We start from the raw sequence: 25,653 nt of genomic DNA on the forward strand, positions 1-25,653 counted from the left end.
ACGATAACGCAGTCATTGAATATTATTTGTGTTGAAGAATGTATTATTTTCAAGAGGTCTTTTGTATTGTTTAATTATGATGGTACATATCTTAAACATAGTTTCAACAATTGATCCAGCAACTAAAATATTGTTTCAGATGCAAATTCATTCCTCTGACACTAATGGTCCATTTTCCAGATTTTTAATTTTTGAGAATTTTTCGGCCTGTTCTTCGACGGTCTTGATTGGATCTATGTTTAGAATTACATACGTAGATGTATTTTGAAGATGTTCTTTTATTTAAACAAAAGTAAATTTTTGTAGTTAAGACTATCAAATATTTATCTTTATCGAATTTTCATATGATTAAAGTGTCGTTCGTTTGGCACTCTTTCAGAACAACCTTTACTGCTGGTGAGATGTTATCTTTTATTGGTGATTTTATATATAACTACAACATTTTTCATCTAGTGCTGTAGAAAGATTTTTTTGTCCTGTGCCCGTTGATGTTTTGGCGGGTAATATTTCTTTGAGTCAAATGAATGATCGCTGGTTAAAAGGTAATTCTAGTTATCTTTCTAATAACTTGTATCTTCTGTGAGTTCTTAGTTAGTCAATATTTTTCAGAGTATGTCCATGTTGTTTCACTTGTCTTCCATGAATTCTGTTTAAAGTTTTTGAGACATTCATTCTTTCCTTAGTTTCATGTTACTGTTTCCAGTGGATACTGTATGTGGCTTTCCCTCTAGCGATGTTAAAATTTCTTCTTAAAACAAAGTTTGGGATTTTTTCGAGAGTGATGTGCATTGTGTTGATAATTTATGTCAGTTTCTACTGTAACTACTTGGTGAACAATTAGAATGTCTTTACACAGCTGTACAGCAGTACTTCCAGTTTTTCGGACAAGTAGATTTGACGGCTTATATTTATGGCATTTTTTGTTTCTAAGATATATATCTTTGATACTCTAGCATTAAGCCAGTTCTAAAACTCACCGCATATTATTTTTTCTAGCAGTTTCAAGTAATGTCGTTTTTGCGATACTTCAAAAGTGAAATTTCTCCTGGAATGGTTTTAAGTAAATAGTATTCGTTACTCACTGTTTTACAGTCAAGTTGGTAGTCGGATGCGACAATTGATTCCTGTTAGTATAATAATGTTTTTGGGACTATTATGAGAAGTTTAAATGTTTTTCTGTGGTGGCCAGTTTGATTCTAAGTTGTATCCCTCTATAGTTTTTCAGTCGACTAATGTAAACGTTTTGTTGTTTTAAAATTTGGAGAGCGTACTGTCCTTATTTATTGTTTTAAACGTTAGGTGTTTCTAGACTATTTTTAAGATTAGGCTACTACAGACAAACAGTTCGTTAAGTTCGTTAAGCCTATTTTATACAACAAAATTTGTTTACTTTTTATAATTATAATTATATTTTTCACCTTGTATTGTTTCAGTGGTCTCTACAGAAGTATGTAAACTGGATTTTGTAACAAAAAAGATGTTGTTTATTAGTGATCACGTCCTGAGTTTCTAATTTTGTGTTTCTAACTCTCTTTTTTTATTATTTAGTCATCAGTCCATATTTTGCTTACATAAAACATAGCTGTAATTTGAATTTGTAACGGATTTCTGTATTAATATATAACTTTGTATTGGAATAATCAAAGGTAAAAAATATATACTTTACCATAATAACTTATAAAACACGCAATGCTATTTTTCAGACATCCGTCTATATTAATATCAGGTCTTTGAGATGGACGTCTAAAGGTAAAGCTTTTTTTAAGTCAGTTTGTCCAAGATCTACAAGTTCGGCTTTCATGTGGCAAAGTGTCCAGATGTTTTCTTCAACAAGAAACTTCAAAGGAAGAACTTTCAGCGTTAGTTATCCAGTATGTTCTTTTTCAGCTAATTAACTTATTAGTTTATTTATTTACAACTATAAAATTGTATTCCATAAATACATGGACATCCCTTAAAGGTTTGGTTTGGTTTGACTTTTGCACAAAGTTAGGCTATCTGCGCTAGCCGTCCCTAATTTAGCAGTGTAAGACTAGAGGGAAGGCAGCTAGTTATCACCACCCACCGCCAAATCTTGGGCTACTCTTTTACCAAAGAAGAGTGGGATTGACCGTAACATTATAACGCCCCCACGGCTGAAAGGGCGAGCATGTTTGATGTGACAGGGATTCGAACAGGGATTACGAATCGAGTACCTTAACCACCTGGCCATACGGGGCCCGTTACCTGAAAGGACATTACATTTGTAAGAGTTATAAGATATTGAGAACAAAACGAGATTTCAATCCATTTGGTTTTGACTTGTATTTAACAGTATAAAGTTAAAATTCGAAATTCATTCGCACTGTGAGAACAAAACAGATGGCCCATCACGCAACTTTATGCTCAACAAACAAACAAGAACCTAACTTAAACATCATGAGTTGTTTATGATCAAAATGATATTTCAATTTCAACATTATCTATTCCATTATTCTGTAATAGTTTCTATACTAAATTGATAAGAACTAACAAAGAGTAAATAATTTCTAAGCATCAGTGCAATATGTCTACGAAGGAATCGTGACGATTTTGATATTAAATTCAATAAGAGCATGTATATATACAGATGTTAACCTGGAGGATCCTGATATGTTCAGTAAACCCTAACCTGCCTAAAATACTGCAATATAATTTTAAATAAAACTTCACTCAAACTCGTAAGTCCTAAAGTTCAGCATCAGTTGAGCAGGTTTTCAACTCGACAGTATTGGGTTAATCTCCTATCAAAATGTTTAAATATTATACTATTCCTCATCCCAGTAGCTCAGCAGTAAATCTGAGGACTAACAACTTTAAAAGTTAGGCTTCAATACCTGTGGTGGACTCAGTACAGGTAGATTATTGCATATTTTTGTACTCATCAACAAACAAATTTTACTAATTTCACTTGTACACCTATTACGGACATATATCTGTTACAGGTGCAAGGAGCCTGTACGTGTGCATTTTGAAGTAAATAACATACCACACATTTTTAAACATAAATTCTTGTTTGGTATGTTTTTAATTAGTGAAATTTGTTAAACATAGTTAACTATAAACAAACAACAGTAATGAATGTCACTTCTGAGGGTTAATTACACTCAAGGGTTATAAGAGCGATGTTCCATGATCCTTGCTACACTTGGAACTGCTTTCTATGTCGTTGATCATGATTATTTTGATACCTGTTGTCGCTCTATATCATAAATCACAAATTACAATATCTTGAAGTAATTTCCGTATATCCTACATTGCCTGTTAATGTTAGCTTCCAAGGCATAAATTCTGCACCAGAGGATTGGATGAGGATGTGGTCAAACAGTATTGTTGTGATCAATACTGTTTTCGACCGTCTTTCTTATGTAAATTCCATTAAATTCGACATGTGGCATAAATTTTATGACTCTTCCTCAATATTAAATCTATGTTTATTGTATTATTATCTTTAACCTTAAGGATAAAATATTGTTTGTGGTATGAAAATGGTTATATCACTACGCTAACTCTATAATATTTTCTCAGAACAGTAAGCGTTGAAAGTTCTCCTGACACTAATTTTATATCCTGTAGTCTACTATGTTTAGTGATTTCGCTTTAATAATATGTTTCCTCAGAAAGATTTGTGGCTAATACTGTATCCATAACAAACCGGTGCAGTGTTGCTCTTTCGAATAATTAGAAACCAAGTACATAAGATCAAGCTATTTCTCCCATGGTAACACACTTCACATTTTGCGATTACTTTCAACTGCATTAACCTCTGAAAATTGTAAGGAACATAACAAACAAATAAGGCTTTGCAACAGTCAATGAAGAATAAATATTTTCCATTAAAGTGGACGGAATTGTATTAAAACAAGCCTTCAATACTCACTTAACGTAAAATTCAGAAAAATCTCGATATATCTGTTGAAAACATTTTTATAGATACTAATGTGCAAAACTTAAGAACAATGTGAAATTTCAGTTTATGCAAACTTTGAACGAATTGCAAAATTTAGTTTTAAACCATATTTTATTGCTAGTTTTGAAAACACAGTATTCAAAACAACTTAATTTTGTGGTTTAGTTGTCAACGTTACAACTTCCTCTTACAGTTTAGTGTATTTAATTGTCAACAAGACGACTCACCCTGGTAGTTTAGCGCATTTAACTGCCAACATCAAAACTCACTCTTGTAGTTTAGTCTATTTAATTGTCAATACGACGACTCACGTTTGTAGTTTAGTGCGTTTAGCTGTAAGCACGAGGATTCACTCTTGTTGTTCAGTGCAACTAGCTGTCAATACTACAACTCACTCTTGTGGTTTGGTGTATTTTGCTATCAATACGAGGACTCACTCTTGTAGTATAGTGTATTTAACTGTCAATACTACAACTCACTCTTGTAGTTTAGTGTATTTAGTTGTTAATACGAGGACTCACTCTTGTGGTTTAGTGAAGTGAGTAGTTAGATGCAGAAATTTTAGAATAAAAATTTTAATGCTAGTCAGTCAACAAAGTGATGGTAACAAATATAATAACTTAATGTCTTGCATTGCCAGCTTGTTGTTCACAATTTATTGCGGTATGTAAATATATTAATTTTTTACGAATCACATTGTTTACGTTAACTTAGGTATTTTCAATTAATGGTTCTGTTCATTCAGCTAAGTGAAACCTATTAAAAACTTTAATAAAAAGTTCTACTTAGCTATTGATAGAAACATGCCTTACAACATGACAGCTCTAGTGTAGATATTGAAGGATTGTTGTGTGGTACTAATTATTCTATTAGGATATATAATTTAACCTACTGAAGGTTTTTTTATTCTCTAAAGAAAAGGGATTTATTGCACGTTGTTAAGGCATGAACTTATTTCAAAGACTTTGTTTGGTTTGAATTTCGCGCAAAACTACACGAGGGCAATCTGCACTAGCCGTCCCTAATTTACCAGTGTAAGACTATAGAGACGGCAGTTAGTCATCACCACCCACCGCCAACTTTTGGGTTACTCTTTTACCAACAAATAGTGGGATTGACCGTCACATTATAACCCCTCCACGCATGGCTGAAAGGGAGAGCATGTTTGATGTGACGGAGATTCGAACCCGCGACCCTCAAATTACGAGTGAAGTGCCTTAACCACCTGGTCATGCTGGGTCTATTTCAAAGGAGATATATATTCTACAAGAGTATAACACTTAATGAACTACAATCGGTAAAAGCTAGGGACTTTACAACAACCAAATCCTCATACCTGTGTTTTTTTAGAATACTATTAAGTTTTATTAGAAAAAAAAGTTATTTGAATATCATTCAAGACAGTAGCAACTTAAACCAAGCTTTCTTTTTGTGTGTGAACAGTTCCCCGTTGAGACAATGGTAAATTTACGGATTTACAATGTTAAAATTAGCGATTCGATTCCCCTCAGTGAACACACTCATTCAAAAAAATATCAAATTACAATATCTAAATTTTCATTTTCCTGTGTATCTTTCTACATAACAAAACACAAAGTAACGACTGATACAATCAGTATAAAAGTTATTTATAGTAAGTGAATTGTACTTTTCCACAATTAATGATGTCATATCTTACACTTAGGTTTAGGAGATTTGGTTTTAAATGTCATGTTCTAGATCAGGGGTGTGCAACATTTTTCGTCGGTGGGCCATATAACCAACTTCATCAATCAAGCGGGGCCACTTAAAAAACAAGCTTATTCGTGTACATGCACAATAAATTAAAAAAAATTCTCAAAATGCAAGCAATAATATTTTATATTTTTGCATGAGTGATCATTTTAGTGCGACACTTGAAATTTAGAGTCCTTGCAGAGCTTGTCAATATCAGCTTTGACAGAAGTGGTTGCCACTCTTAACTGACTGGTCAAATGTTCATCAGTCAGCTGACTTATACTTTTGGTTTTGATGAGCTTCATTTTGGAGAAAAATTGCTCACAGCAGTAGGTGCTACCAAAAAGGGGAGGCAATTCTTTGTGCATGACGGGACAAATTGGGAAACTTTTCACGTACACAGAGTTTGTAAAAGTCTAGCAAACTGTTTTCAGAGAATTTCCTTTTAGTGTCCATGTCAGCCTGCAGTTCAATGAGTTCCATTTGGCAATCATCAGGACTGTCTTCCACTGCCAAATCAAAAGGTTGAGCGAACAATTTCAATCTAATTTCAGTTTGTCTGAAATCTGGAAATCTGTTTGCAAACTCATCACGCAGCTTTTGTACACTGGTTCCATATTTGGTGCAATCCAGATTAGGAAATTCCAGTTTCCTGGTTGCAAGACATGTAAAATGGGTCAATATGGCTCTTCTCAACTGAACCTGAAAAGTTCCATTTCTTCTCAAAAGCACAAATATGCTCAAACAACTTATTCACAAGTTGACTTTTCCCTTGTAGTTTTAAGTTTAAATCAGACAGATGCTGTGTAATGTCTGTGAGGAATGCTAAGTCATTCAGCCAGTTCTCATTGCTCAAGAAGTCCACATTCTGACGTTTGCTCTCCATGAAGAACTTAATCTCCTCTCGCAGATTCCAGAATCTCTTCAAAGTAGCAGCTCTACTAAGCCAACGTACAGCAGAGAAGTACAAAACATCTGAATACTCACTGTCCAGCTCATCTAAAAGTTTTAAATTGTCGATGATTTAATCCTCGTGTTCGAATATAATTTACGCATTGGACGACATTTTCATGATTTCTGCAAAATCCAGAACTTTGGTGCACAAGCTCTCTTGGTGAATAATGCAATGGCTTACAACTACGTCTTGTGCTCCAATTGCAGTTAGAAATTTCTTGGTGAATCCATTTGTCCTACCTGTCATGGAAGGAGCACCATCTGTTGTAACACCACATAATTTATAAGGATTCAGTTCAAACTTTTCTACAACCTTAAGCACTTGTTCACAAATATCCTGTCCTGTGGTTGTGGAGGAAAGGCTTGCCATATCTAAAACTCTTCGAAAACATCAAAGCCTGCAGTAACAGCTCTGATGAAAATGAGAAGTTGGGATGTGTCATTGATATCAGTGCTTTCATCCAAAGCCAGACTGAAAGCTTCACACGAATTCAATCTCTCTTTCAAAGTTTCTTTGATGTCCTCTGAAAGATCTTTTGTCCTGCGTGAGACAGTAAAGCGGAAAGGCTAGTTTGTTCCACCAAATATTTTTTCTCTGGACATGCATATTCTGTGAATATTGTTAAACAATTTTTAATAAATTCTCCATCACTGAAAGGCTTTCCTTTTCTGCCATACATTCACAAAGCTTAAAACTCAGTTTTGTCACCAGTTCTGAATTTTTCTTGAAAGTGGTAAAAAACACCTTGTTGTTTTTCAATGGATGTTTTTAAATGTTCAATTTTGTCCTTTCGTGCCTGACCAACAATTTCATCAAACTGGGAGGAGTGCTTAGTTGCGTAATGTCGCTTAATATTGTACTCTTTCATGACTGCAATTGTAGTTTGACAGACGAGGCAGAAAACATCTTGATTATGTGGGACAACAAGATATTTTGTGCACCATTCACTGTTGAATAACCTTCCCTCATCATCAATTTTTCGTTTCTTAACTGCTGACATTTTACTAGCCCTGAAATCAAAACAAAAATTATTCTCACGAAAATAGCAAAGTAGAAAAAAACATAGAATTTATTTACACATGGAACCTCTTATGGACAGAAACACATGTTTCTAAATTGGCATCCCGATCATAGCCTTCCGGTACTTAAATTAATTGAGAATAGCAAAATACAGTGTGACCTCGCCTATTCGCGGTTCGCCATTCGCGGCCCCGCATATTCGCGGGTTATGCGCGAACTGCGTTTTTTGTAGGTCACAGAGACTGAAAGGGCTTTTCGAGGAGATTTCTGTTGTATTTACTCAATCAAGCCGTTTTTATCAATTGTCGTCTTCACCAAACAAGATTGACTGCTATTGGCTGACTGCCTCAGCTTCCCCAACAACGCAAACGGCAAAGCACAGCCCGGTAACGCACGGTACAATTTAGTGAAATACATAACAGTATGCAATATTGCTACATTATTACTGCATCAATGAGTATAAGTATCATTAGTGTTTGGGAAGCATTTCATATAGTATATAATCGCATACATATACGTTTTAAAACTGTGTCCAATATTCGCGGTTTTTCGCTATTCGCGGGAGGGTAAAGAACGTAACCCCCGCGAATAACGAGGTCACACTGTACATAGAATCAGATGCATCTGAAAGCAAAAATTTTAATAAATTCAGTAAAGTCACAACAATATGCTAAATAATAATCAATTTACCTTCAACATCTTGTAGTAACTGTAAAAGGTAATAAAATTTTCACCAATAATGAATGACGGACAGCAGAGGTTAGGGAAAATTGTCGCCAGCGGGCGAAGGCGAGGTTCAGGACATGACGTTGAGTCGTAGACAATAGTGCTAGTGCACGTCACCTATTCATGCCCTAAGGAGGCCGACCAATCGAATTCGGCCTGCTCCTCTATAGTAAAGATAATTTTAGAAGTTTGTCGAGTCGAAGTCTGGGAATCCCGTAGGATCGATGCTTTTAAAAATATTCCATTTGCGTTGGATTACAGATCAGGCCACATGGTTAGATTACAACAACTAGGGCCACACTAAATGGCTTGGCGAGCCGGGTTGTGGCCCGCGGGCCGCCTGTTGCACACCCCTGTTCTAGATAAAACTACGTAAAACTAACTTAGTAAAGTTCTACTATGACAACAACTATTTCACGTTTCACCACAGAAAAGTTAATGCCTTGACATTTATATGTAAAATTTGTTTCTTTGGTTAAATAACGTTATAATATCCGTTTTGCTTTAATGACTGTCAGTGATTTTTAAATACGTGTTTACGTTAAAAGTCATAATAATCTGTCTGGTGGTAACTTTTATTTTTCAGGTATCTTCTAAAGAATATGGACAACTTGCTATAGAAGTTCTAGAAATATTATCGAAACACTATCATTTCAAGTAAGTGAAGATTTTTATGTTTTTCATTTCTCACAAGTCGAATTACAACACACTATATTTTAGTAGCACCAACAATGTACATTTATTCCTAAACGTACCATTAAAATTGACAATAAAAGCACTAAAATCAAAAGTTAATTTAATTGTCAAAGCTTCACATTTTCGAATAATTATTTGCTGAATAATACTAAAACAATGTTCACTTTGATACGTCCTAAAAAAATGCAGTAATAGAAAGTGTAATGTCTCCATTTAAAATACCATTCTGTTGAGCTTCTCGTCTATTCGTAACTTCCACATTTTTGTTTAAAAATCACTTAGATATACATAGAAACTTTAACTCGTTTACTACAAACGTTGCATGCGTCACAAAAAGACTTTGTAGCCTCGTCACGTCGTTACAGTCCAGTTCTTTACGACCAATCATGATCTGTTTGACAATCGAGCATCTTGACAAGAAATCTGCAAAGTAATTTCCATTACAGAAACTTTGTCGTATGAAGCTGTCATGCCCACAGCCACTCGTATTCCCTATTGTCTTTCCATAGTATATCTAATATAAGATGGTGACAGTTTTAAAATACTTCTTTCAACAGTTCGATCGCGCAGAAAAATTGTTGCCGCTTTTACTAGTGTGCGTTTGTATGGAATAGTATGAACAGCTGTTTCATTCTCCAACTACAATTAAACTGATATTATCAAGCATACGATAACAATTTGACATAAATACATAAAATATTACTTTCGTGTTCCAAAAAGTACTGTCGATTGAATTATTAAAAGTGGATGGCACATAATATTGTGAAATTATTAATATTCATGAAGTAGTCAAACGTGAGATCGGTGAGATTTGAACCCTCAAATAAACGGATCCTGTGAAGTTTAAAATTCCTACTAATTTCCATTCCAATTGATTGAAAACTGAGGGATATAAAGAATTCAAAACGTTCAGTCAACTGACACATCTACCCAACATGGATTCAAACTCTGCTCCGTTCCAGTTTTACTTCTCCAGAAAAAGTCTTAAAACATTAGCTAACTGCTATAAAACTTCAAGATATACTAACATATCATTATCATTTCAGATCTCTTTGAAATCTGTTACAAAATTTGAGTAAAACACTAAAACTGGACTACACAATAACGAAATTATAACTAATAAACTTGAGGTAACATAAGTTTTTTTTGGAAAAAGTAAAGCAAACTATATTAAAGTTACTAATTTAATTTATAAAATGCGCTAGCTTACTGATTTAACCAATAAAGTAAACTGTTTACTGAGTTAACCTATATGCATACTGATTTGTATATTTAACTTATACGCCTATACAGTTTTATAGATTTAACCTAAGTATGTTTTACGAGTGCTTGTTTATAATTTACCTACACACTTCATGTTCTGGATTTCTCTATGACAGGTTCAAGGATGCCGAACCTTTGGCTCAGACTTTTGGAGTTCGTTTAGATAATGGAAGCTGGACTGGACTTATGAAACAGCTGCACGGAAAGGTATAAACCAAATAAGACTTGTATGCTTATGTTGCCTTAAGTCGCATTTGACTTTTATGGCATTAGATAATTTCAATTATAACTGATTTGCTCGTCTCAGTACTATCAGTGTCGTTTAAGGATTGCAACGTGTGTAGAGAAACTGAAATAATATTAAAAAATCACAATATTTGTAGCAGTACTGTACTAATACAGCAGCAACTTAAACCAGCATCCATTGCATTCGCAACAGAAATTTTTACTCAGTTTCCTTTACACCGTGTGTGTTATTGGGCATAGTCCTATCGAAATATCGTTACATCTTCCACTGTACCTCAACTATAATCAAATTTGTTTAAGGAAAAACATGTACGGTGTTATTACAGTATCGCTAAAATTATAGCGATATGTTGATATTGTACAAATCGCAATATTTGTAGAGATACTGTACTATTACCAAGAACTGTAACATTTGTAGCGATATTGTACTATTACCAAGAACTGTAACATTTGTAGAGATACTGTACTATTACCAAGAACTGTAACATTTGTAGAGATACTGTACTATTACCAAGAACTGTAACATTTTTAGCGATACTGTACTATTACCAAGAACTGTAACATTTGTAGAGATACTGTACTTTTACCAAGAACTGTAACATTTGTAGCGATACTGTACTAATATCAAAATTTACAATGTTTTAACCAACACTGTACTAATACAAAAATTTTATTCATTTTTTTATCTTCAGCAATACTGCTAGTCGCGTAAATACAATTAACGTTCTTTCTTTCCTAAGATCTAAATATTAGCAATAAACTAAACATTATAGCTTCTATATTGTTACTAACATCAAAGAGTCAAGTGACTTTTAATAGATTTTATAATTATGAGACAATTTCATTACTATAAAACTTGTATAAAACAAATAAAAACTCTGCGAAGACTTGGCTTCGAATCCGGTCTAGTCTCAAGTTCTTTACAAAATTTCTCAGCTGTAAAACAGTTTTTTTTAATCAATATAAAATATGTTAGTTTATTTATTATATTTGGTTATTACATAAAAGGAAAAAGTAGTATAATATTTTCAGGAAACCGATATTGGTGCCACCTTGCTGTCGTGGACTGTAGAACGAGAACGTGCGGTAGATTTTACACTTACAATTCTCACAGACGATATTACGTTTCTTCTGAATGCGCCGTCGACCTCAAAAAGATTTGACGCCATTTTGCGATTGTTTAAGTTAGAGGTTAGTCAGACTGTAACAAAACACTGAATTTCAATTCACTGTTCTTGTTTTTAATACAACAGTCTTCTAAATGTCTGGAAACATTTTCAGTTATTTCATAGTAAAACTATCTGAGGTCCTTAAATAAGTTTAGTTTAGTAGGATAAGAGTAAGGTGCTATAAGGTACAAATAAGTTACTGTTTATGTAAACACATAAAATATTAATGCATTCATAACAGTAGCCTTTACTCAGTTTCCTTTACACCGTGTATGTTATTGGGCATAGTCCTATCGAAATAAGTCACTGATGTTTCGTCACATCTTCCACTGTACCTTATCTATAACCAAATTTGTATGCATATCCATGTGTTTGTTTTATTAAACATATTTACTACCCTAAGAATGTATATATAATATATATAAATATAAAAGTGGTTGTTTTACACAATGACTATCTGCTTATAGGACCCTAGCAATCATTGGATTAGGTCACCTCTTGTTGTGATAATAAATTGGACTCCAGATGACGTAAAAAGTCTTGAACTGTTGCAACCAATATAAAACAAAATCCAATCTGATAGACTGCGATGAAAACTTTATTCTAAAAACGTATCAAAAGAAAGATGCTTCTGGCATCAGCAATTACTATCATACTAACAAGGAGATTCGAAAAGCATAAGCCAAAAATAGGAATAAATAAATATATTTGAGTAATCATTACCAATTGTTTTATTGTTTATAATAACATGTTAGTTAATGTGACATGAAAATCACCAAAGAATCTTCAAGTTCAGTTTCCTTATTTTTTCATAACAGTACTTTTTATGAAAATGTGAGTCCTTATTTTTTTCATAACAGTACTTTTTATGAAAATGTGAGCAAAATGACTTGAATTTCTCTGTATTCTTGTTAGTTATGGCTTCTCTACATTACGTTAGCAGTCGTTATTGGAGCTTGTACTACCGTTTCTTGGATCTTCAGTCAACAATACTGTCAAGAAAACAGTGAACACAAATGTTCGTGTAAATGGGAAATAGCTGACTGGTCTTTCTGGTCGGCTCTAAAGGGATTGGTTTGGCAGGGTAAGTTTTATATGTGTATTTTAATACATTCTTAATTAGCCTTACCATCCTGATCGCGCACTAACAAAGGAATCTTTGTTTTATCAGAGTTTTTAAATCTATTTTATATACTCTGAGCACGAGAAAGCCAATCCGAAATTCGTCCATAGTTTGTTACCTACGTTATTTTTATAACCTTGGAACTTAAACCCACAGATGCTCAGTGTTTCAAAACGTTGACATTTACATCACTAGTACCACTTTACTGATATAATACAGCTCAAAGACATTTTTACTTTATTTTTAATTGTTTAAACATAAGTTCAAGACATACGGAAAACACGGAAGACACTCCTTGAAGGGTCCTAAGAGTGCATGTTGAATTTCGTTGAAATCGGTGAAACACTTAAAATATGAAAAATATACACACAAACGATATTCCTGTTTTATAAATATATATATAATTACTTCAAGTGCGTGGTTTCATTCCCCGTAGTGGACACAGCAGATAACCCGATATGATTTTGTTGTAAACCACTAACTTATACAAACTATAGAAGAAGTACAATGACAGGATTTTGTCAGTTATAAATAGAGAGAGAGGCAACAAGGTATTATATATATATATGTATTAGATCAAATAGAAAACATTACGGGCTGTCAAAATTAACTATTCAAAAACAAAATAAAGCTTAAAGAGTCAAAATTACTTCATTAAAAAGAACAAATAATCGGATACTTTAATAAACTGACATATTCGTTTTTTAAAACACGATTTTTTTCTCTCTCTTTTTTTGTCTCCGTAAGTTACTTATGATTAAGTATAAGTTCATACAGTAGTCTAACGAAAGTAAGTTAATTTCGTTAATTCTACCTCTACCACCGAAAAAAAAATACTGGTGATGTTTTGTTTTTTTAGATCCGGAGAAAACTCCAAATTTTACAGCACCAAGAATTATTCTAGGAAGCTGGTGGTTTGTTACTTTACTAGTTCTTAGTGTGTACATTGGAAACATCCGGGCATTCCTTAACGTTAAAACGGCAGAAGAACCTATAGACTCTGTAGAAGAAGCTTTGGAAAAGGACATCCATTTACTCTTTAACCCTTATTCGTCCACATCCGACTTTTTAAAGGTATTTGTTCTATTTTGGTTAAACAGTAAAGAAATGTAACAGTTTATAAAACGTACAACAAATTTAAATGTTGAGTTCCGCTGTACAAAGTTCACATGTTTACATACGTTTAGTGTCACTACATCAAAAAGTCAATAACAAGCAAGGCTTGACCTTTATTATGCATCTCTGTATTTGACATATTTAAAAAATAATAATGAACATAAACCAGCACACTCTAACCAGAGTAAAAATTCGACTTTGTCAGGTAGCTCAGCAAGAAGTCATCTCACTGTTCTTACTACCTTGGTGCTACGAATATTTTATCTATAATTAAGAATGACTTAGCAGATGCTGTAACAATCACATAACTGTGATGTGTTCCTGTTATTTTGTAGTAGATTTACTCTGTCTTATACACTTTGAATTAAGTGTTAACACAAACTACCTTGTAGAATATACTTTAAGACACATATTTTGATATCTTAACCTTCCTGGTTGGTTTCGCATTGCGTGGTCTTCTTTTGTCTTATTATGGAACATTACTGTAATATATAGATAGGTCGAGTGCATTATATTAAAACGTGTTTGATCGTACTATATGCGAAGGCTGTTCCTCTCAACAATAACCCTGCAGCTTTGTTTACGTAATTAAAGCCTTCGTCATGCTGTCTGTCCAAAGCACACCACACATCACTGTTCCATACTGCTTTCCATAATTCATCTAATACACAAGGACATAGATCCATAAATACTACGTCCGATAACTTGATTAACATGTCTTTGTGTGAAATAACATGAAAACTCGTTTCTTTTTCCGTCTCTTTGAGATAAGTAACAGTTGAACATATATATCATGAAAGCAACTTATATAAACGTAAGTTGTATTGCTTTTCCAACGGAGATCCTTTTTTATTATGTTGTGTGCTGTTGCCTGACACAGTTGGTTTAATGTTTCTATTGATTTTTGTATTCGTAGATCCCTAGTTGTAACAATATGTCGGATTCTGCTGCCACAGTTGTTGTAAAATTTGTGATAAGTCTTCTTTTGAGTGCTGCTAGTACCCCTGTTGGTTCTTAAGTCTTTGTTTTTCAAAACCATTAACTACAAGGGATATATCAATGTTAGAAATTCTAAATTCCCGATCTGACACATTTTTATGATCTGAATTTTGCTTCCGATAATCCTGTTACGTATCCTTACCCTAAAACAATTATTTTTCGATTTCATCACACAACCTACGTAACGCTAATGTAATCTTGATGTATTCGATTCCACTACAGATTGCTTATTTGCACATAGGACATCATTTTAATATAAGCACGAATTAGAAAAAAAAGGCGAGCATTATAAATATAGAAGTATTTAGTGCTTTAATTAGATTACTTTGGATTATTCAACGATTAATTAATACCACGTTATTTATTTGGCAGTATTCACCTAATGAAGTATATAAAAAAGCTTGGAAGAATAATATTGAACGTAATATCAAGCAGTGGAGCTCAGAAGAAAACGTGATTCTGAATAAAGTTCTAAGGGGAAGTGCCTTTATCAGCGAACGTTCGTACTCACTAAAGTTTCAGCAAGGATACAATAACAGTGACGTTTGTCCATTCTACATGTCTTCAGAACAGATTTCCAAAGTTTACACCTGTATTGGTCTCCAGAAGTCAAGTCCTCTTAGAAACGTGCTAAATGAAGGGTATGTTAAGCTTACTTTTTACTTTAGCTGAGGATTGGGGCGTAAAAATAAAAAAGATGTTTAGGTACAAATGGTTTATTGTTCCTTCGGATTTGGAGCTCAAAGCTACGTAAAGAATATCTGCGCTAGCATTTCTTAATGTAGAACTGATAGACTAATGATGAAACAGCTAGTAAACAACATTCATTTTAATTATTAGGCTATTATTACGGTTGTAAGAGCCTAAGTTAAAATTAATAGAGTCAAAATAAGACACAAATAACTGGTTGAAGTGGGGGGTATTAAAACTTATTTGGTTTAATATATCACAATCATACATTAATAAACTTATGATAACGTAAAAATATGATGAACTGCTCATTTTAAAACTAATACAAAATAATAGTGTGTCACTAATATGTGCATATTTTCAGTACCTTCATGTAGAGACAAGACTAATTCTTGATGTTTGTATTACATTCAATACCTCAACATGCAATGTTAATAAATACTGTTCAGGCAATATAATTTTGTAGACAGTTCGTTTTACTGAATTTTACGCAAAGCTGTTCTATCTGTTGTTAAGTGCAATATGTCATCAGGTATGAAAATGTAGAGAAAAATGGATTTCTTGGTTCTTCATTCTGATCTTATATATAATTGTGTGTTAACTGGAACAGCCACTCTGCAAGTTGATGAAACCGAATTCGAGGGATGGATGAGCTACAAAGGGATTTCACGATATTCAACTTAAAACTAAAAAAAAAAAGTACTCCAATAAGGATTTTGATCTTTTAACCTAAAAAAAACAAATAAACACTTTACTGCCAAACGAATTTACTTTTCAATATTGTTCGGTCACGAAGATGCAGAGTATAAGATACAGAGTATAAGATGCAGAGTATAAGATGCAGAGTATAAGATACAGAGTATAAGAGGTTGACGAGAATGTGTTCCTCTTGTACAAGATTGTAAAATGTTCGTTTTCGGACAGGTACCGATTATACTCACCAGACAGTGAAAAGTAAACTTCATTCCTTAGCCTATCTCAGCCAATAGTGCTAAAAAACCGTTGATAAAGCACCTTCATAATGCTGAAGAACCAGATATTGTATCCTATGACCTCTCTAAAAACATAAGTCCCAGTCTCGTGTTTCATGTGAAACACTAGACTGGGACTTAGGTTTTACTTCCTTATAGCCTGGAAACTTGTGAATTCGGTCACGTAGATGGGCGATTCCAATTCCAGATATGACAAGCATCTCAAATGTCTATCCAGAATTTAAAAGAGAGTACTTGAATGTCTCCCCGTCTCACAGACTTGGTGTTAAAAAATACTACTTAATATCCCACGTTATAACGTAATTTCAATATAATTAATTAGTTGAAAGGGAAGTCACCGTGTATTTTGCTTCATACATTACAAATCACGTTTTATGTGGTCTAAGTGATGTATTAATAAAACTACACCATCTGCTTCTTTTCACACTACCAAATATGTTACCTGTTAGAGTTTGTTTCTAAGTACAGAAAGAGCAGTTGTCTTTAAATTACTGAAACGTTGATAACGTCATCCAAAACTGGTGTCTAGGAGTCAAACAGGTGTTAGTTGCTCAAGAATAAAAGATGGAACCCAGCTTGTATATATGTACTACGTGTTGGAATGACAGTGGTCTCGTTCATTTTATTTGAAAGTGCCAATCAGTCGTAGTTAATGTAACATCTTAAAAATAAATACGTGTGCTTACACGTGTATTTTGTTAAATTCAATTTTTTCTCGATAAAAAACCTAAAGGACAAGACAAATAATATTGTGTTTGAAAGTATAAGCTCATTACTGCTTATTATTATTATACAAATATAACTCTTTCAACATATGTTATTATGAAAGCAAATCTAAAATGTGAGTTTCTATGTCCGCCAAATAGGGTTTTATTTTGACACTCTTGAATATGGTTAATGTAATAATTCATTCCTTCAATCAGTAATAGTATTATACTTAATGTTTTATTTGTAACATTATTTAACAGAGCATGGTTTTTGGGAATATCGTTCAGGAGTGTAGAAAATGACACCTACTCACTGGATTTCTCTACACTATTTAGATAACAATGGGCCAAAAATAATTTATTATCATTACAAGAATATCAGAAATTATACAACAACAAAGAGTCTATTAACCATAGTTTCAGTTGATTGTTTCCTTGTGAAACATTTCGACTCTAGTATGCTTATAAGAAACGTTTTACGATTTATTATATAAATATACGTTTGTTTATTTTTATATATCATGTAATATTAGTTCTCAAGACTATTTAAGCATATTTCATCGACAGCTGAAATCTTGGAAGGTGTGGATAAAGTCTGAGTCTTGCTGTTGTCTTAGAAGTATAACTTTAAGTACTTTACGAAGACCAAAATGAATGTGATGACTGTTATATGTCAGTAGATTGAAATAATTATATAATGTTTATATTCTGTCTACTTAAATAATAGTGAAACAATATTCTTACATTCAGAAAAAGCGTTTAAATTAGGTGATTTATTTCTAAAATATTCATAAACTTTTATATCACTGTGTAGCAATATAAAATGTTGCATGATGCCCGTCAAGTTATCAAATAATCTTTTTTTACAGTATCAAACGATTGAAGAGTGCTGGATTAATAGAGTACTTGCGTAAGAAAATGTTCACCAAGCAGACGATATCAAAGGACTTATGTACTCCAGCTGTTAGCAGCTTGCAAGAGAATAATGAACTGCTGCCCCTAACCCTTAACAATGTAGGAGTTACCTTTATTATACTTTTGACAGGCTACTTCGTTTCAACAGCTGTATTCTATGTTGAATGTACAGTTTACAACAGAAGAAAAAAAAAGACAAAATAGCACGGGACAAACCAAAGAGAACCTGTCCGTTTTAGTGTTAAAATTTCACTAATTAAAATAGACTCTCACATAAACAATATTTCCGACCATATCTGAAAGTTCAAAACCCCTAATCATTTTACTTAATACAGCTGTGGTATAAAACAGAAGATTTTATTGGAAAGGCTAAATTATTTATCATGTAACTGATTTATCATGTTAATGTGTGACTACTTACATACATTATAACTTGTGTTACAGGAAAAGTATGCTTCAATTAAAGTGTAAACATAGTAGCACTCAGGATTTTGCTAAAGAAAGAACTGACTAAAAATAAAAATATATATTTCACCAGACAGTTCATCTACATCTTCTAAAACTAACAAAAAAACAACATATTATTTTGCTTAAAATCAACTTACTGAACTAAGTATTAAGATTATTGTTTCTTTAAATCTCAGTGAGAGTAGAAACTGGTATTACAGTGGTATAGTTATCTTAGTAACAATGGAAACTGTTATTACAGTAGCATAGTTAGTTATCTTTGAAACAGTGGAAGCTGGTATTTCAGTAGTATAATTAGTTATCTTTAAAACAATGGACGCTGGTATTTCAGTAGTATAGTTTAGTTATCTGAGTAACAGTAGTAGCTGGTATTTCAGTAATATACTATAATTATCTCAATAACAGTGGAAGCTGGTATTTTATTAGTTTACTATAGTTATCTCAATAACAATGGAAGATGGTATTTCAGTAGTATAGTACAGTTATCTTTTAACAGTGGAAGCTGGTATTTCAGTAGTATATCATAGTTATCTTTTAACAATGGAAGATGGTGTTTCAGTAGTATACTATAGTTATCTCGTTAACAGTGAAAGCTAAAATTTCAGTAGAATAGTTAGTTATCTTATTAACAATGGAAGATGGTATTTCAGTAGTATACTATAGTTATCTCGTTAACAGTGGAAGCTGGTATTTCAGTAGTATACTACAGTTATCTCAATAACAATGGAAGATGGTATTTCAGTAGTATACTATAGTTATCTCGTTAACAGTGAAAGCTAAAATTTCAGTAAAATAGTTAGTTATCTTATTAACAGTGGAAGCTGGTATTTCAGTAGTATACTATAGTTATCTTATTAACAGTGGAAGCTGGTATTTCGGTAATATAGGTTAGTTATCTAATTAACAGTGGAAGTTGGAATTTCAGTAGTATAGTTTAATTATCTGAGTAACAGTAGTAGCTGGTATTTCAGTAGTACATACTATACATGTAGTTAGTTATTTCAGTAACAGTGGAAGTTGGTATTTTTGCAGTATAGTATAGTTAGCTCGGTAACAGTGGAAGCTGTCATTTCAGTCGCACACTATAATTATCTCAGTAACAGTGGAAGCTGGTATTTCAATCGTATAGTTTAGTTATCTTAGTAACACTGGAAGCTGATATTTCAGTAGCATATTTAGGTAGCTCGGTAAAAGTGGAAGCTGGTATCTCAGTAGTATGGTTTAGTTATCTCAATAACAGTAGTAACTGGTATTTCAGTAGTATACTATAGTTATGTCAGTAACAGTGGAAGTTGGTATTTCAGTGATAGAAATTGGTTATTTTCAAAGCAACAGAGTTGACATTTCAGTGATAGATAGTAATATCTCATCTCAGAAATGAGAGAAATTGACGTTTTGTGTGTGTTTAATTATCTCAGGAAGATCAGATTTTGACATTTCAATGATACTAATGTATTATCTCAGGAACAGCAGCAGAAATTTGAAATGTGTTTAGAGTTTTTGCATGATTTAAAGTTTGTATTTATATACTGGTACAGAAAGCAATAGTACTTTGATTTAAAATGCTATAACATTCGTGCTGGTAGAAAGTTCGCTTCAGCATTTGTACTGAAATTTGTATTACGTGTAACTACCAATACGTGAAATTATATTTTAGGAGTCTCCAACCTAATGAAAAATAAAGCAAATATCACTTTTGATCCACTTAAAGTCTAATCCTAAATATCTATCTGTACATAGCCATTATATACACCATTAGAAGTTTAATGAAAAAAACGCATAATCACAAATCTATTCAACTTTCTTTTTGTAATATGGTGTCTTCTTGTGGATTATGGAAAAATAAAGGTATTTCATTTCAATGAAACAGTTATATTTTATACGTAAAAGGAAATAATACTTTTGTTTGAAAACAAGCACAAAACTACACAACAGGTTATCGGTGTTCTACCCGCCACTGATATCGAAGCCCGTTTTCTAGCTGGGGGAGTTCGCAGACATACCTCTCTGCCACTGGGGAGCAGTATTACATTCTGTCTTATAACACCAACAAAAGTTACAGTTGAGTAGTGTCTAAACAAAATGATCCGGCGCTTTATGTGTGGTTTTATTTAAATACTTTCTTGAAAAACAATAAGAAATGATTAAATTTAGATTATGTTACGCTTCCTAAGACCTAGTGGTGACCTAGCGAGCTAATTGTCCATTTACAGAGTGGTATCGTGATCTCATAAGATATAGCGATATAAAATATCGTTTGGAAGAAATGCTATTGCTTTATAAAAATAAAAGAAAATTATAGTTTAAATCTTCATGTATTACTGCTATTGTCTGTTATAGCATGGAAATCACTTTGAATAATGGTGTTTCTTTGTTAATGTTACTTCCTAGAAATAATTAAACATTTATTATTGCATTCACATGATCATACACATGTTTGGTACTTTTTCTGTTGTTTTCGGCTGTAAAAACTAAATTTGTTGAGCGTTTTACCAAGATTCACAACATCAGTTATACTTGCAAAACAATTTTAAAAAATCAACGTTCTCACAAGTTAAAAACGTCACAGTAACAGAAAATAAAAACACCTATGTCATTCGATACTTAGACCTCGCAGTAAATATAGATCGATAAATTAAACATTTCTCCCTGACATATGTTCTTATCTATTCACAAATTGTTACTGCTAATGTTCAGTTAGTTTGACGTAGTATAAACATAAAAGGGCCCTTTGCTAGTACAGCGGTATGTCTACGGATTTACAAGGCTAACATCAGTGGTTCGATTCCTCTTGGTGGGCTCAGGAGATAGCCCGATGTGGCTTTGCTATAAGAAAACACACAAACGTAAAAAGTACTTGACCTTCACTAACAACTGTGAATTTCATTGTATCATACATTCCTTTGTATTTATTTTCTAGTAATTCCTCTGTGTTTTAAGATATACTAATTATATTGTTTATTTCTTCAATATGAGACATTGCCACATTTCGCAGTTTACACGATTCATCTTGATACTTTATTATCAAAATTATATATCTCATGACTCTCGCTAATAACCAAAGAGTCAAAGATATAGTTGACAAAAGTGTGTTTAACAATATAAGTGACAAAATAAAGCAATTTAACCACACGTATAACACTTATTACATTGAACACTAAAGTTAATATAAGCTGAGAGTTACTTAAAATTACTGTTACTTTATATTAATGTATGAACTTGAGAGAATTTTGATTTTACTCTCGATGTAACATGGAACTGAGGCTCCAGCGGAAGCTGCAGTAAATCACATGTGTTACTGGAAGCTGTTCTAAGAACACTTTACTGGTGGGAATCTGAATGAAACAGATCAAAAAGTTGGATCGCTACAAATGAACAAATCAAAATAGACACAGCACCTCACCAGTAAAATATTGGCATTCAAAGAAGAGCTTTTTTCATGTCCTAAAATAAAAAAAAAAAACAATAGATTCGAAAGTCTCAGACATTATAGAAAACACACACTCCCAAGAACAGTATTTGCAGTTGAAAATATATCTAAGTATATTACATTAAATATAAATTAAGAAAATCAGAATTTAAGTTCAGAATTAAAAGCTCTTAAACATGTATCTGCATAAAAACTAACCATTATTCATAGAAATCTTGAATGGATATACATGATATAAATACATACACACCAACCGCCATAACTTTACTTCGGACTGATCAAAAACATTCTTTAATATAGAACACACAAAGTTTACAATCAACCAACATCAGACACAAACACTACAATTAAAACTTACTACCAATCTGTATCTCAAATAGGTCATCTCCAGGTTAACAAAGTACCAATCTGTATCCCAGATAGGTCATCTTTAGGTTGACAAAGTACCAATCTGTATCCCAGATAGGTCATCTTTAGGTTGACAAAGTACCAATCTATTTTACTCGTCTCATGCATCAGCTGATAATTACTTAAAAATTAGAGGAAGCAGTATTAAAATAAAGAAAAAAGGCCTTGTCGTTCAGTAAATTTAAAGATTTAAAAGAGAAAATTACAAAGTATAATAATTCCAGTATGCTTTGCGATAGTTCTAGTTGCTCGTTTTTACCTTGATATGGATAGGTACCCTGCAGTTAAAATATAGCATAATTACAGTTCGTTTAATGCTGAAGTTATATAAAAATCAAGCTAAGTTTTCAATATTTGCGCACCAAAAATAAAGATTAATAAATTCATATGATTATAAACAAATTGACATGAAATAATACACTAGCAAACTTTGATTATGATTATAGATCTGTAATTATAATGCCAACTTCTCCGTATGAAAAATAGATTCACATATAGGACATATTTATGTATAGCTATCCCGAATTTCCAACTTACAGACCAGATCAAAGCCAACTAATCAGCAGTACCTAACGTCAACTTTTTGGCTACAATAATCCCAGACACTCTTGTAACGTTTCCATTGCTCAAGAGTACAGAGCGCAACTTTCTCTTATTCATAATCTGCCAAGTAAAGTACTAGGTTACCCCTGACCAAGGACACCTGGCTTCACATAAGGAAAAAAATTGACAAAACAAATTCCATAATTTCCAGTATTTTAAAAGCATAGAACAACACGCATTGAGATATTCTTGAAAATTATGTTGCTTGTCATTCTTATAGATTAACTTTAATGATAAAGGAATGAGAACTGTACCACAGTGTTCGTCACTGTTGTAAGATTAACTTCGTAGCTTCAGTAATATCGGCCCGGCATGGCTAAGGGTGTTAAGGCGTTCGTAATCTGAGGGACGCGGGTTCGAATCTCGGTTGCATCAACCATGCTCGCTTTTTCAACCGTGGGGGCATTATAATGTGACGGTCAATCCCACTATTTGTTGGTAAAAGAGTAGCCCAAGAGTTGTTGGCAGTGGGTGGTGATGACTAGCTGCCTTTCCTTTAGTCTTACACTACTAAATTAAGGACGGCTAGCGCAGATAGCCCTCGAAGTAGCTTTGCGCGAAATTGAAAACAACAAATCAGTAATATCATATTAAGAGGTCTGGAATATCTATGAGAGAATTTTTATTAAAATAACATAAAAGTTCAGTACTTTCTTATACCTATCTTTTTTTCTACTTTTTCCCTGTAATGATATAAATATATATACATTTATATATGTGGAGTAATCACCTGTTTGCACAGTTTCATACTGTTTCTTTCGGCCATATTTTCATCAGGTTGAAACATGGTTCATAATATTGAAAATCGTTGTGAGTTATGATGCTCTGTAGAAATTTTCTTGTTGTGTGCACTTTTTATATCAGAAGTACGTACTTTGCAGAAGACGTACTAAACGCGAACGTACACAGAACAATATACGATTGTGTTCTTATAAACTGATTAATACAGGCGTCTCTAGATAAAGTGTTCTTAAGATATTGCACCTCGCTAGTACAGCGGTATGTCTTCGGATTTACAACGCTAAAATCAGGAGTTCGATTCCCCTTGGTGGGCTCAGCAAATAGCCCGATGTGACTTTGCTGTAAGAAAACACACACTTAAGATATTACAGCTTTGAGTTTTATCCACAAGGCTTAGAAAGTACTATTTTTGTTTTCGTAACCTTTCGGCTACAAAGTCATAATTATACTAAACATTTTAGTCCACACCTTGAAGGCTAATAGCTTTGTTGTTGTTGTTTTTTAGTTGATTTAAATTAACTTTATAATGCTGAAATCAGTGTGGTCGTATAAAGGAGATCTCAACGTTTCTAGAATAAAATAGTTGTTTAATTATAGTTTAACTTCACATCTGTGCCGCTTAAGTACACTTGTAAACTAAGAGATGAAATACAAGTAGTTTTGCTCTAGTTATCCCCAAATACACGAAGTAGAACTTAAAACGGATTGTACGAATAAAACTTTTACTTTTGCATCACAGAAGTACACCATGTATGTGTAATATACGAGTAGGTGTTTTGCAATACCGTGTTATCAAGAACTGTAGGGCCATGGAATGCAAATAGTGTTATCTATAAAGACATCAGTAACGACTATTCTTACGCAACCTTTATATAAATGTGTTATACATAAAAAAATAAAGACAGAACACATTAATCTAAGTACTAATTCATGACGATATTCTGAATATATTTTGACACAACTTTCCACAGTATTAAATATTCGACTTAATAGAAGAAATATATTTTTTATTTTTTACTTAACCCTCATGACATATACAGTTATCACTGCACATAGTTTAACAATTTTAAGAAACTTTTCAGTTAAAATAAACTAACTAACTTTAATCACCACAAAGAAAGACGTTCTTCTCATTTCGTATGCAGACACTCTTCATAGTAGTAGTGCTTTACGAACGGAACAGGTATTCGGCATACTAAAATATACAGAGTGGACTAAATACTTAATTTTAAAGCTTTTCAACGATATTATTATTCTATATTATACAGAAAACTAATTGTTTAATTATTATATTACAGATCTCTTTTATTTTTACCGAAAGTAAAACTGAAAATATCTGTGATGTATAGGCCTAATGTACTATATGATTTGCCATATCATCTGCCGTGAACAGTAGTTTTGTCTATTCAAGGATCAGCACAGCTTGTATCCGCAGTTAGGCTTCCTACAGAATAATTTGCGTATAATACTTATGGTGTTTATGATTCCTTTCTAACGTATCATGTACTAATTCAAATTAATTTAGAACATGTGCAAATAACACTATTACATTGTGCCTAATAATTATTTGATATTGTAATCGAATCAACTATTTAATGATCGTATCAAAGTTTTATTTTCCCCAGAGACGGCCCCCAGTGGCGCAGCGATGTGATTGCGGGTTCACACCACTAGAAAACGGGTTTCGATACTCGTGATGGCCAAAGCACAGATAACCCCTTTTGTAGCTTTATGCTTGATTT

General features: G+C 33.0%; 1 protein-coding gene across 1 annotated transcript in view; it reads left to right on the plus strand.

Moving 5' to 3' along the window:
* LOC143232429 (glutamate receptor ionotropic, kainate 1-like) overlaps nt 1-20,944 on the plus strand; it is a 32,967-nt gene extending 12,023 nt beyond the window's left edge. The window contains exons 4-11 of the mRNA XM_076467884.1: nt 1,704-1,871; nt 8,932-9,002; nt 10,421-10,511; nt 11,583-11,741; nt 12,635-12,803; nt 13,702-13,916; nt 15,330-15,598; nt 18,216-20,944. Coding sequence (XP_076323999.1) covers nt 1,704-1,871; nt 8,932-9,002; nt 10,421-10,511; nt 11,583-11,741; nt 12,635-12,803; nt 13,702-13,916; nt 15,330-15,598; nt 18,216-18,465 — 1,392 coding nt within the window. The 3' untranslated portion in view covers nt 18,466-20,944. The remainder of the gene's footprint in view (nt 1-1,703; nt 1,872-8,931; nt 9,003-10,420; nt 10,512-11,582; nt 11,742-12,634; nt 12,804-13,701; nt 13,917-15,329; nt 15,599-18,215) is intronic.
* The last annotated feature ends 4,709 nt before the right edge of the window (nt 20,945-25,653 follow it).

Source organism: Tachypleus tridentatus, chromosome 11 (assembly GCF_004210375.1).
Source record: "Tachypleus tridentatus isolate NWPU-2018 chromosome 11, ASM421037v1, whole genome shotgun sequence".
Lineage (NCBI taxonomy): Eukaryota > Metazoa > Arthropoda > Merostomata > Xiphosura > Limulidae > Tachypleus > Tachypleus tridentatus.